Raw genomic sequence first — 13,617 nt, forward strand, 5'->3', positions numbered from 1 at the left:
AAAAAAAAAAAAGTATTCTCATACAATTTGATGAACTTGACCTACACCTATGGAAGCAGTAGCTCAAAAGAGGGAACAAGTCCTTACAGGAAGAATCATTCCCACCCCCTCCACACACAGAGTAGACAGGGATGGGCAACTTGAACATTGGCTACCCAAAATGGAGGGCGGGGGCAACAAAGGCAAGAAGTGACTGGCTTACAAGCTTTCAAGAGGGAACCTAGATCCAGAGGAAGGTAGAATCTCCAGTGAGTACTATGCAATCTGACTAGGCGGGGCTGATGCAATAAAATACAAAACGGTCTTTTGTGATACAATAGTGAATAATTGTTATCAAGACTGAATGTTAGGGTCAGAAATGTAAAGGTAGAGCGGAGGTCCCTAGGACCATCAATGAAGAAGAGCTGAGAGCAGGACCCTACCCAGAGAAGCAGTGATGCCTGAAATAGAGCCAGAGATGATGACGTGGAGCGATGGAGCAGCTGGAGACTTGAGATCCACACAGGGAGAGCGACTGTGTGCTGAAGACCTGGGGGACACATGGGAGCTGATTTTAGGAGGCTACAGGATCCCTTCTTGTTGCCTTAACACCTGACCTGGGTTGTTCACTGGCCTGTAGACTGCTTTTTAACGCTAATCAGACATCTGCTCTGCAATTTGGCATGGAAATGAAAGCAGGATATTAAACCAATTTTCACACACAAAAAAAAATGAAATGTGTAGTGTGCAGGCATATCTAACTTCCACTATCACAGGGATCTTCCTTAGATTTGTTTTGAGTTAGATTCTTCTTACTCCTTGGGAAGCCAAAAGAAGTCAGACATGGCTCCCACATCATTTGTGCACATTTTTTTTCACTAAAAGTAAATATTCTCTTTAGATTTCTTTCAGTGAGTGAAATAGATATTAATAAAGGTCTTCCATAAAAATTAAGTTGCTAAAGTAGATTTTTAAAAAGCAAGAGTTTTTTAAAATACCTATGTTCCTGAAGAGATATCTAGGTGATGCAATACTTTACTTTACATAAAAACAAAACACTAAAAATTACCTTCAGACTTTTATTTAATATAAGCTATGAGTCTAAACAACTCAATGGAACTTAACAACAACAATGTCAGTATTAAATTAGTGAACTTGTAAATTATATATTATTGCAATCTGGTACTCTGTGTGCTGGACTGATATAATCTATATATACATGTGTGTTTCATAAGACATATTAGTTATTTAACTAGAAACTGCATCTGGAAACACTGTGGATTATGGGTTTATGATTATTCTTCCACCATCAAGATCTGAAGAGAGCTCTGGTAGCGTAGTGGTTACGAATCGGACTGTGAACCTTAAGGTCAGCGGTTCGAAACTACCAGATGCTCCATGGGAGAAAGATGAGGCTTTCTACTCCCATAAAGATTTATACCCTAGGAAACCCTGTACAGGGTCGCTATGGGTCGGAACTGACTCGATGGCACTTAACAACATCAAGATCTGAAGATTAATAAATTGTTGTTGTTGTTGTTGTTAAGTGCCATTGAGTCGGGTCCGACCCATAGCGACCCTGTACAGGGTTTCCGATTAATAAATTAGTAGATCTTAATTCAGATTATTTCACATTTTTAAATTTTAAAATGTATAATAACTTCGGTAGTTCTTCAAATTACTTTTCTTTTGATGGATATATGGATAGTACACAAATACGTTCAAATTATAGTGATTTACATATTTACCGCATCTTGAAATGAGTAGTGCTTGAATTCTTGAATAATACCTTTTCCCCTTCTTTGACATTGCGATACAATTTTCAAAGTAGTCAACTGACATTTTATTATGACTTTAGAGCTATAACTAAAAGATTATTTGATTTGTTATCTGATTAAATCTTGCTATGGAGAATAAAACAGTAATTTCATAAATCACATTTACTTTTACAAATGTCACAGCTCAAAGTTCAGCTTGAAATCATTATAAATTTGTTATCTAAAATGTTTCTTGAAGAAAATTGAAAAGGGGGTAAAAAAACTAACAAAAATCAAATGACAACATGCTACGTATAATGAGAACTATAGATAACAATTCTGATAGCTAACCAGAAATTATTTATGCAGTATTTCTGAACATTAACTGAACTGATATTCAGTGTAATCCTCTTTTGAGAGATTTTCACACATCTCTGGTATGCGTGATGTTCTTATAAAATTCCATGTGGATTCTCATTTATTTAATACAAAGTAAGTTTGAATTGTTTAATGTTTTCAAACAAGTACATCTCGATACTAAAAGAGAACCTGAAAATATATAATATTTAAAAACATGTTCTATAATCTTAATATGTAACCTGGTTTAAATATTATATAAGTACACTTTATATCCTATTTTGATTAAACACTTGAAGAAATGACTATCATTGTTTATTTCATAATTTTACTTCATCTTAGCTACAACCATGGTCGGAAAATGACAGATAACCTATTAGAGTCAAAAGATCATGGCATTTTAAGTTGGAACTCTTTTGATTAATTTGAGAAGTAGATTGCTATAAATATAGGATGACATTTCAAGTGGTATATAACTGTACTACTGAAATTAGCATTAGATAATAAGTATATGACCAAATTTGCAATTTGTAAAATCTTTGACATTTCTCTCCTTATAAGGAAATAATGCCTGTTTTCCAAATCCAACTTATAACCCATTCACATGGCTATTTGCCTTAGTTTCATGTCCTAACTACACCTATGAGGTAAGCTACTTGTGTTTATAAATAGTTGAAATTTATTTCATGATATACTAAATGTAACTTTTGTTGTATTTATGTATATTATAAATTAACATTAATGAGCAAGTTTATATATATATGTATATATATATATATATGTTTTAAACATATCTATTGTCATAGTTAAGTATTTAGATTATTATATAGAATTCAATTCCTGTTTTAGGCATAGAAAATTGAAACATTTCAATCATAATGCTACCAACAAGAAAATGTTATTTTGTTCTATATTTAAGGAAGATTTAATAATATTCATATAAAATGTCTTAGGACTTTAATTTATAATTTATCTTTGGGGAAACTGTGCCAGTTTTCTTATGCATTTTCTAGTGTTTTATTTGATTTTAATGCCTTTATATTTTAATTGTATTGACCACTTTAGAAATGTATCCTTACTTAACAGATTTACATTCATTTATTTACTTTTAAATTACCTGTTTTATGTTACAAATGAACAAATTACAATTTTATTCATATATTCCTATTCATTTTTGTTTCATTGTGAAAGATTGGATCATGGATTAGCTTAACAATCATGACACAAACACTGCCAGGTAAGATTTAAGTTTATTGGTAATTAATTAAAGTTAACATATATTAGAAGAAATGATGTCTGTGAACAAATTGTTACACTTATAAAATTTGCATGCTTTTAAAAGTATGTTTACATTTTTATCTTATATTTTTAGCGATAATAAAATATAATTATTTTTATGTATTGTTGCATAATTGCTATTTAATTAAGACTAAGGCATTTAGTTCAAATATTTATTAAACAGTGAACTCAAAACAAAAGTCAGTAGTCATAATAATGCATTTCCCTAGAAGCTACTTTTTGTGTGTGTGTATGGGCATTTGCATATGCTATGTCTCCAAGTACTCCTGAGTGTCTATGAAGGAAGAATTGGGGAGGATGGATGTGTAATCTTGAATGCTGGACATTATAAGACAAATTGAAGAGTCAAAATACATGGGCTTCACATATTCAAACCTATTGTTGTGCTATACAAATTGTTTAAACCACATTTAGTATGATTCATGTAATTTATATATGTTTATATGCAATTATTGAAAATTCAAAGAAATAAAGATAATTCAGTATTAGAGATTATTTTATAGTAGTAGTTGTTGTTGTTATTAGGTGCCATAGAGTCAGTACTGACTCATGGTGACCCTATGCAGAACAGAATGAAACACTCCCCAGTTCTGGGCCAACCTCACAGTTGTTGCCATGCTTGAGCCCATTGATGCTGCCATATTGCCCATCCATCTTGCTGGGGGTCATCCTCTTTTTCTCTGACCCTCCACCTTACCAAACGTGGCATTCTTCTCCAGTGACTTGTCCCTCTGACAATATGTCCGAAGTATTAGAGATGAAGTTTGGCTATCCTGGCCTCTAAGGAGCACTTTGTTTGCACTTCTTCTGACACAGATCTGTTGGTTCCTTTGGCAGCCATGACACTTTCAACATTCTCCGCCAACACCATAACTCAAAAGCATTAATTCTTCTACAGTTTCCCTTATTCATTGTCCAGCATTCGCATGCATATGAGGTTATTGAAAATACCATGTCAGGTGCACCTTAGCCCTCAAGCTGACATCTTTGCTTTTCAACACTTCAAAAAGTTCTTGTGCAGCAGATTTGCCTAATGCAATATGTCGTTTAAGTTCTTGACTGGTGCTTCCATGAGTGTGGATAGTTGATTCAAGAAGAATGAAGCCACCACAGTACAACAAACTGACAGACAAGTGGTGGATTTTATAGTCGTAGGAGACTTTTATTTAATATGAGTTTATTTTGAACTCTACTTATTTCCTATGTTTATTTATTCATGCAGTATTGATTGAACATATAGTATATTAGACAGTGAGTATCAGGAGCTACAATTGATAGTAATTTAACATTTAAGAAGTGTTTAAATATATATGAAGTTTAAAATATACTGTCTCCATAACAGAAACAAATAAATGTATAAACACATATTTTTTTCCTTCTAGTTGGAGTTTTTACACTTCTGATGAGTATCCAGATGTCTTTGTGGGCACAAAAGAAACATAAGTTTTATCTGAAGAAATTCCATCCTTATATGCATAGGAAATCAGCAATGATTCCATTTATATTGTAAAAAAAAGTGATCTTATATACAGAATAGCAATATAGAAACTCACTAAATTAGACTTAACTAAAATCATATGAACTGCAAAGTCAGAGGTTCACCAGCTGCTCCTTGGAAGCCGTATACAGGATCGCTATGGGTCGAAATCAACTCGATGGCACTTAACAACAACAAGAAAGCATATCAGGACATTATAATCAAGAAATTCAAAACATCACAGTACTTTTTATTGAGCAAAATTATCGTATAAAATTTATCATTGAGAAAAATTTAGATAATAAATTGATGCAAATTAAACTTTAAATTACAAGTAAAATTAATGAAAAATAATTCAAAACTAAACCTACTACTACCAAATTAATTTTGATGTATGTTGACCTACACAGGATTTCAGAAACTGCAAATCTTTACTGAAACAGACAGACTGACCTTTCTCCTGTGAGTTTCTGGTGGGTTTTATTCTACTTCCCCCTTGTAGGAAAACTAACCCACAGAGCTGCCAGAGCTCCACATATAGCACTGAATGTATTTATAAGTCATCTGTGCTTAAACAATGCTTTTTAACTTCATTAAATATTCCAAAAAACAATTTTCATAAATCAATAAATACATTCATATTCTAAAATGAATATTTGTTAAGGTTGGGACACTTAAATCACTTGAATTGCATATATTATTTTAATAGTAGAATTTTTTTATTACTCAATATGTTACTTAGTAGTGTCAAATATCTTTTGTTACTGGTTCAAATTCTTATGAAAATTATACCTGTATGATAAGTACTGGACTACTAATTAACCACAAAGTTTGCAGTTCAAACCCATCAACTGCTCATAGGAAATCCTATTCAGTGTCACTATGAATCAGAACCAACTCCATGGACTTAACAATAACAGATTATAAGTAAAAAACTAGTACTTAGCCATATGTTTTGAGTAAAGTATCCATAAGGCACCCATTTTATGATGTCATATATATAATTTATTTGCAATGGTTATTATGATGGAGAAAAGAAAAGAGAGAGTTTATTGTAACATTTAGTGGAAAGATTTTTGAAAATGTTGTTTTTTTTAAAAATGTCTTTGTCCTATCAAAACTTATGTGTTTGAGAGAAATTATACAGGTTATTTTTGCTGGTGTCTATTCCATACAGTAAAATCCAATTAATTGTAATCCCATTTATTACAGAGTAGAAATATTAAGCAGGATTTTCTTGGCTGTTTTGTCTACAGAAAAAAATCCTCTGGCCTTTTCTTTCATGTCAACCCTAGTAGATTTGAACCAGCAATATTTTGATTACTTGCCAAGCATAAATTGTTTGCATCAGGGACTTTTGCATATAAATATGCATGCATAATTTCAACCAAAAAAGATGATTAATATTATGAAAAAAAGAAATATACTCTTGAATGTTATGGAGTTAAAGTTTGTTGTTGTTTTGTTTTATTTTACCCATTTTAAAGTATGTTAATGCAACACATTTTAAAATAATTATAAAATGTTGTAAGGGGTGCTCCTATTATTTCATATATACATATTCACACACATTATTACAATTTCACAGAGTACATATAATTCTAATTTTTACCTTATTCTACTCAGGGTATTTTGTAACATATGAAGATAATTTGAGAGCTCTACTGAAGCTATCTTGTCCCATTTTTATATATTTTCAGAGTTAGAAAACATTTAGAATTTAACCAGACCAAAGTATCTCAGTTTAAAAATAAATAAATGAAGTGTCTTTAAAATATTTTAACTGATGTATATTTCTTTTTTTAGTAATATTTAATTTTCAATTTTGAAACTGTATCCAGGGTCATTATGAGTCAGAACTGGCTCGGCTCGATGGCACATAACAAGAAGTTAGCAACAAAGATATTAAAGAGTCAGTGTCTCATTTGAACCACATGATTGGTTGCTCAAACTCACTATCCCCTCCTTGGAAACTCTGTAAAGAACTAACTTGATGGTATTCAACAACAAAATCAATCTTTTACCAAAAAACACTGCAACTGAACTTCCACTTGATGGTGGTAAATACCAAATGTCCTTTTCTTGAGAGACCATAAATAAAATGGCAGTTGGATACAGGTTTACATTTTGTGTTGCTTGAGATACTCCTGTCTCATCCTTATCCTTGCTTGTCTTTCTTTGGTAACTCCACAATTGCTGGGGCCTGATGAGGGTAGAGGACAGCTTCGATTTGCCGCTTGACACAGTTCTGGTAAATAGTGGAGTGGTCTGGCAAAACAGATAGCTCTCAGAAGTTGCTTTCTTATAGAGTAATCTTACTTTTACTTATAAAAATATATAATTTGACAATATTCACAGCTTTCACTATGAATTCTACAAACCTTAGGAAAAACTAGCTTAACAGCAACTGCTTTCAGCTTTGGTGGATTGAATACAAAGAGAAATTGTATAAATTACTCCCTTTCATTAGAAAACCTAAGTAACTGCATTTGTGAGGCCACAAAAACAAATAGCATATTAGAGTCAAGCTGACCTACCCCCATAGGCCTCACCGCATTCAGTCACTAGCTAGAATTCACAAACCCCTACATATAGACACCTGCATAAACAAGTAGACAATAATGAACTTAAGTGAAGGATAGTTTTGACCTAACAATCTACACTTCTTGCAGCAAGTAGCCAGGTTGGGCTTTATGCCACATAGCTTCCAAGTGATTTAATGAATACATTTATTATGAAAATAATAGCACATTATGTAGGATAGAAAGTTTATAATCTTTTAGTAGAAACAGTTTTATCTCATACTGGGAAAGGAGATGATGGTCAATCTGAACATCACAGAGTATTTTTGTTAAAGTTGTCTAAGGACCAAGTGCAAGAATGTTGTGACTAACTGTGTAATAATTCAAGAAAAGATAAAAGTGTCAATGCATGTACTGTGTAATTTTAAGTATAAAAAATGAAGACTTGCTGAGCTGGGCTGGCAGAGAAAGGAGAAAGAGCAGAAGCAGAGAGCAGGAGTAGAGGCAGAAGTGGCAGAAGGCAGTAGAGGAAGAAGGAAGTAGAAGTGGCAGAAGAAGCAGAGAGCAGGAGGGAGAAGGCAGAGGGCAGACAGCAGAGAGAACATACAGCAGAGAGCAGAGGGCAGACAGCAGAGAGCAGAAAGCAGAACCAGGGGCAGAAGCTGGAGAGAATAGCCGGACAGCACAACAAGAAGAAGAGCCTCTCGAATTGTATTCATTTCTTCATCCTATGATTCCGCATATTCACTCGTGTCCCACGACCCCTGCAGAGAGCAGGACTCCTGCACACAATCCCTTATACCTGAGTATAAAATAATACATTTGGAATCAAATAATTCACCTATATTTTCCCTATGTTCATGCTTTGCTCTGAATCTCAAGGACTTACATTTATTAATATCCCTTGTCAACTGGATTTTAGGTTATTGTTGTTGATTTCAACTCATAGCAATACTAAGCAAAATATAGCAAATCATTGCCTGACTCTAAGCAAAACAGAACAAAACATTACCCTCACAAGTGAAATTATGTTTGAGCCACAATTGAACATCTCCTTGAGAGTTACCCTTCAATTTACCAAACATGACCTTCATCTTTAGGGTTTGGTCCTTCCAGACAGCAAGTTCAAAGTACTAAATATGCTGTCTCCCCATCCTTGCTTCTAAGGAACATGCTGCCTGTACTTCTTCCAAGACAGATATGTTTTTTCCTATGGCAATCCATGGTACATTCTATTTTTCTCCAACACCATAATTCAAATGCATTCATTTTTCCACAATCCTCATTAATAGTCTAACTTTTACATTGCACCAGTCACTCCTTGGAAACCCAATACAGGGTCGCTAAGGGTTGGAACTGACTTAACGACACTTAACAGCAATATATACATGCACACGCACACACACACACACACACACACACACATTCACACATATAAGTTGCTGCTGTTAAGTGTCATTGAATCAGTTCCGACCCATAGCGATCCTGTATAGGGTTTCTGAGGATCAGTTGGTGAGCTTGAACCGCCGACCTTATAGTTCTAATGACTTTGCAGTCTGGCGCATCAACCCACAGCCTCACACCAGGATGGACGAACGAACCAACTAACGAACCAACGAACAAATGATAGATAGATAGATAGATAGATAGATAGATAGATAGATAGATAGATAGATAGATAAATGATTCTGACTTATAGCGACCATGTATAGGATTTCTCATGAAGAGCTTCTTATGGGTTTTAGCTGTGGTTAGCAGTTCAGTGTTTATTCTACAGTGTTACCTGGTGCCCGCATATATAATGAAAATACTCTTGTTTAAGATTAATATGTTCCATCTAATTTGTTTAAAATATTATGTCCATTGTATACACCTAATCAAATCATATATATATAGATAAGTTGAGTATATTATGTATTGATCTTTAGCTTTCAGTGATTAAGTGGGTTTCAAAGATAATTTAAGTTCATTTTTAAATAAGTAGATTTATTCTATGTTAACTTTTAATTACTGATGTATGTCAGTTATTACATATCTGTTCATAGTTAATAAAAACCTGATATGTGAATAAAGCAAAAATGAGAGTTTATAATTTTGGGGGGAGGGGAAGGGGAAACTAAAAACTAAATCCTGTGGTTGCTTCAGGATATTAGAGGTGATTACAGCAAATCTGACTTTATAAGTACAATTAAAGGCATTTATGCAGCTTTTGCATAATGATAATAATTAAAACCCATTTATTTTAAGGCTGCTTAAAAGTTAATTTTCACCCAGGTGCATATCAAAGCCTATAATTAGTCTTCCTTCAGTGAAGCTTTTTATGAAAATGTATAAGCATTTCCAGAGACAAATCCCCTGCTAAAGTTGTATTTTCCTATTTTTAACTCTAGTTTCATAATGATGCTTGAAATGTGAAAAAATTCACAGAAATATTTACAAAACAAATATATAGCTGTCCTAGACTTATATTACCAATAATATATTTATTTCATACAATTTTAACCCTACTAAAAAATGGAATCCTATACACCTCATCCAAGAAAAATATAAAGACAGAGAATGTTATTATATAAAGAATAGAAGAATGCTTACAAGAATCATAATGCATGATTTTCTACCTATTCTGGCTACATAGTAGCCTGGACAAGAACATCATTTCTATTAAATTGTTATGTACAAATCACTCTCATTCTTTTCTTGGTCTTCTTCCATAACTCCTGGTGGTGGTGGTGGTGGTGGTGGTGGTGGTGGTGGTAGTGGTGGTGGTGGTGGTGATGTGCTGTGGAGTCTGTTCCAACTCAAAGTGACCCTGTAAAGGGTTTCTGAGGCTGAAATCTTTATGGGAGCACACAGCCTGATCTATTTCCCATGGAATGACTGATAGTTTCCAACTGCTGACGTTGAGGGTAGCAGTCCAATTCATAACCACTAGGGTACCAGAGTTTCTTTTAACAATTCCTATCATACTTAATCACAGAATTACTGAGGTTATTGTAAGGTTGTTGTTGTTAAGCACTGTTGAGTCACAACCAAGTCATAGCAATCCTTTAAAGGGTTTCTGAGGAGTATCTGGTGTGTTTAGACTGTTTTGTGTTCCAAACAGACATTGTGGTCCATTGCATTATCCTGCAGTGTCACATCAGTGGAGGCAATTATGACACTATCAAACCACCTATTGATTAATTTTGCAAACACAGAATGCAATGGGAGTTATAATCACAATGTGTTTCTTTTTATCCAAACATTATTTTAAGATGTTTATGGTATTAACAATGAGACATTTAGTAACTATAAATAATTTATTAAAACTATCTTCACTTTTTTTAGATATTAACTTTCTTTCAAAAGCAGAAGGCCAGAATTATGGTGTCTACTATGAGTAAAATAGTTAATAAGAGGCTAGAACAGGACTCCACCTTCTCAAGAGACAGTGTGATAGTGATTGCAGTGTTAGGCCTCCTCAGAGGAAAGGAAGGAACGGATTTGGCCAGGTCCCCAAGCCCACCACCGGATGTTATAAGTGTGGGAAGACAGGTTTTTTTGAAAGTGATTGTCCAGAGATAAGAAGGGAAGAAAAGGTGATTCCCCTCATAAAACTAGAGGTCAAATTTTGAATCTTTGGGATGGGACCTAATTATAAGACTGGAGTTAGGATTAGAAAGGATGAGGGGTGGATGAAGGTAAATATGAGACTTCTGACTCAAGAGGAGGAAGGAAAGATTGACTCACAGGTATGGTTTAAAGAAGGCAATAGATGAGGGCTGGGAATTCCACCCTTGTAGTTGGAACTAAAAAACAAAACATGGAAAGTTGTCCATCGAAGACAATACCCAATCCTCATAGAGGGGAGAAAGGGTCTGCAGCCAGTCATAAAGAACCTAGGAATTTGGCTTCTTTGTGTGATATCAGGCAAAGAATCAAGTCCCTTCAGGAGAAACCCCCTACAAGACTGAAACTTATAGGGAACACATGAGCAGGCATGTAAGCTTGCTGGACAACATTGGTCTACTGGTGAGTAGAAGAGAAGTAAAGCCAGCAATGAAGAAATGGGCTGAATTCAGCCACTTTCCATAGACTCCCGTTGACCTGGAGATGAGAGAGAGAAGAGGAAGGGCTGGTTGGTCCAAAGTGTGGTGAGACCTAGGGACACCTGAGCCTATGGACAATGACATAGCCACAGAAGCCTAGAGCTGAGAGTGAAGCATCCAGCTGATATGAAGTGAGGGGAGGTGCGCAAGAACATCCAAACTTGCAGTTAGTACCCATTTGCCCTAGCCTCAATGGCTTAATAATCAGGACTCAACTAGAGGAAGATAAAACAAACAAATAATTTTGGATAAGGGAAATGAGGACAGATTGCTACAATTTGATGAATTGGAGGTAGTAGTATTCAGGGAGGTAGTAGCTCAAAATGCCAACAGAGAGGGAAGGAGTCTTCCTATCAAATATCAATGCTATCCCCTCTGTATACAGGGTAGATAGAGATTGGCAACCGAGAAATTGGCTACCTAAAAAGAGGAGGTGATAAAAACACAAATGACTGACTTACAAGGTTTCAAGAGGGAATTTAATTTAAGAGTGTGTGGGCTATGGAGAGACTCTGTGGTGCTTCCCTGACCAGGCAGTTCAGGTAGGGCAGTCTCGGGGAAAAGGGGTGGAATTGCACATAGGAAACCTCTGTCTAGCAGACAGACAACCTTTGAACAAACATAAGAACTTATATTTCAACATTCTGAACTCATTTTTTTAAAAGATCAAATTGCTGAGAAATTACAGGCATCTTGAGCTTTTGCCTGCTTGGACGTGGCTCGTGCTTCTGCGCCTGCGCCAGCTAGTGCCTCTGGCCCCTGCAGACCTTGGAATAAAGGATTAGAGCAACCCCACTTAGAAGGCTGCATTTTCAGAGAAAAGGAAGCATAAACTAACAAAGCCGAACAAATAGAGAGGGATATCAGTGCGGATATCAGGAAATTTGGGGTACCCACGGTACAGAGAGACTGAGAGAGGCATCTTTTATGTCATCAAATACAGACACTGCCTCCCTGCAGCCATTATCCCAAGCCCTCTATTGCTCCGGCCTAGACCAGCCCTCTGCCAAGCCACCAAGGCTAAGGAATGCCCAAAGCACAGGCCCGCCCACTGAGGCCAAGGCCTGCCCTGAGGCCCAAGACTCCACAGACTGGTCACAAAGGCCCAGGCCCAACCAAGGCCCAAACTGCCTACCAACCTCATGGCCCAGGTGGTCAACAGCTCGGTCGCTGCCAAGGTCCAGGGCCCCCAAGGCCCAACCCGCCACATGGCCAGGTTGCTGAGGCCCAGGGCCCCTGAAGCCCAACCCACCACGTAGCATGGTCACCAAGACCCAGTGCCCCTGAGACCCAACCCGCCCTCAGGCTGATCCCCGAGGCACAGGCCCCCCGAGGCCCAATCAGCCAAACCCGCCCGCTGAGGCCCAAGCCACCTGATGCCCAGCTGCTGATACCCAGGCCCCCTGAGGCTCAAACTGTCCGCCCGAGACCCAAACCACCCACCCGAGCCAAACCACCCACCGGAGGACCAACACTCCTACAGCCCGGTCACTGACGCTTAGGCCCCCAGAGGCTCAAACAGCCCGCCCTAGGCTCAATCCACCCACCCGAGGCCCAAATGGCCCACTACCGAGGCCCAGGCCCAACCGAGGCCCACAAAAGTTACTATGAGTTAAGCAATAAGGAAAGTGAAAAGGGAAGACCACCTCCTGATCACATCTTCCTGGAGGTAATCAGAAAACATAACAAATTACCTATACACATATTTAATTAATTATTAGGGCCACAGATAAACATTAAACATGTCCAAGAAGCAAAAGCAAATGACCATATCAGCACATGTCCAGAAAAAAGATAAAATATCTGAGACAAATGAACCAGAAATAGACCTTCTCTCAATGCTGGAAGGAGGGCAGGCCTTGGAGATACCTGAGAAAGAATTCAGAAAAATGATTATAAAATGTCTCAAAACACTGTACAATACAATGGAGTTGAGAAAAATAAGGAAGAAGTCAGAAAAGCGCTACAGGAACAATCAAACAAGATAGATACAGCATTGGTAACAATCCAAAACCTACAGAAAGAGGGCCAAATAATCAACAAAATGGCAGAAATAGAAAACTCCCTGAAAGGGCAGAGGAGTAGAATAGATGAGATGGAAGGAAGAATCAGTGAACTGGAAGACAAGTCTCTCAATA

General features: G+C 36.5%; 1 protein-coding gene across 1 annotated transcript in view; it reads left to right on the plus strand.

Annotated features, from left to right (window-relative positions):
• Positions 1-4,902, plus strand: part of TECRL (trans-2,3-enoyl-CoA reductase-like) — a 256,411-nt gene extending 251,509 nt beyond the window's left edge. The window contains exons 10-12 of the mRNA XM_006877321.1: positions 2,655-2,740; positions 3,285-3,330; positions 4,775-4,902. Coding sequence (XP_006877383.1) covers positions 2,655-2,740; positions 3,285-3,330; positions 4,775-4,902 — 260 coding nt within the window. The remainder of the gene's footprint in view (positions 1-2,654; positions 2,741-3,284; positions 3,331-4,774) is intronic.
• Positions 4,903-13,617: the final 8,715 nt, after the last annotated feature.

The sequence above is a fragment of the Chrysochloris asiatica genome, unplaced genomic scaffold (genome assembly GCF_000296735.1).
Source record: "Chrysochloris asiatica unplaced genomic scaffold, ChrAsi1.0 scaffold00480, whole genome shotgun sequence".
NCBI classification, from domain to species: Eukaryota; Metazoa; Chordata; class Mammalia; order Afrosoricida; family Chrysochloridae; genus Chrysochloris; species Chrysochloris asiatica.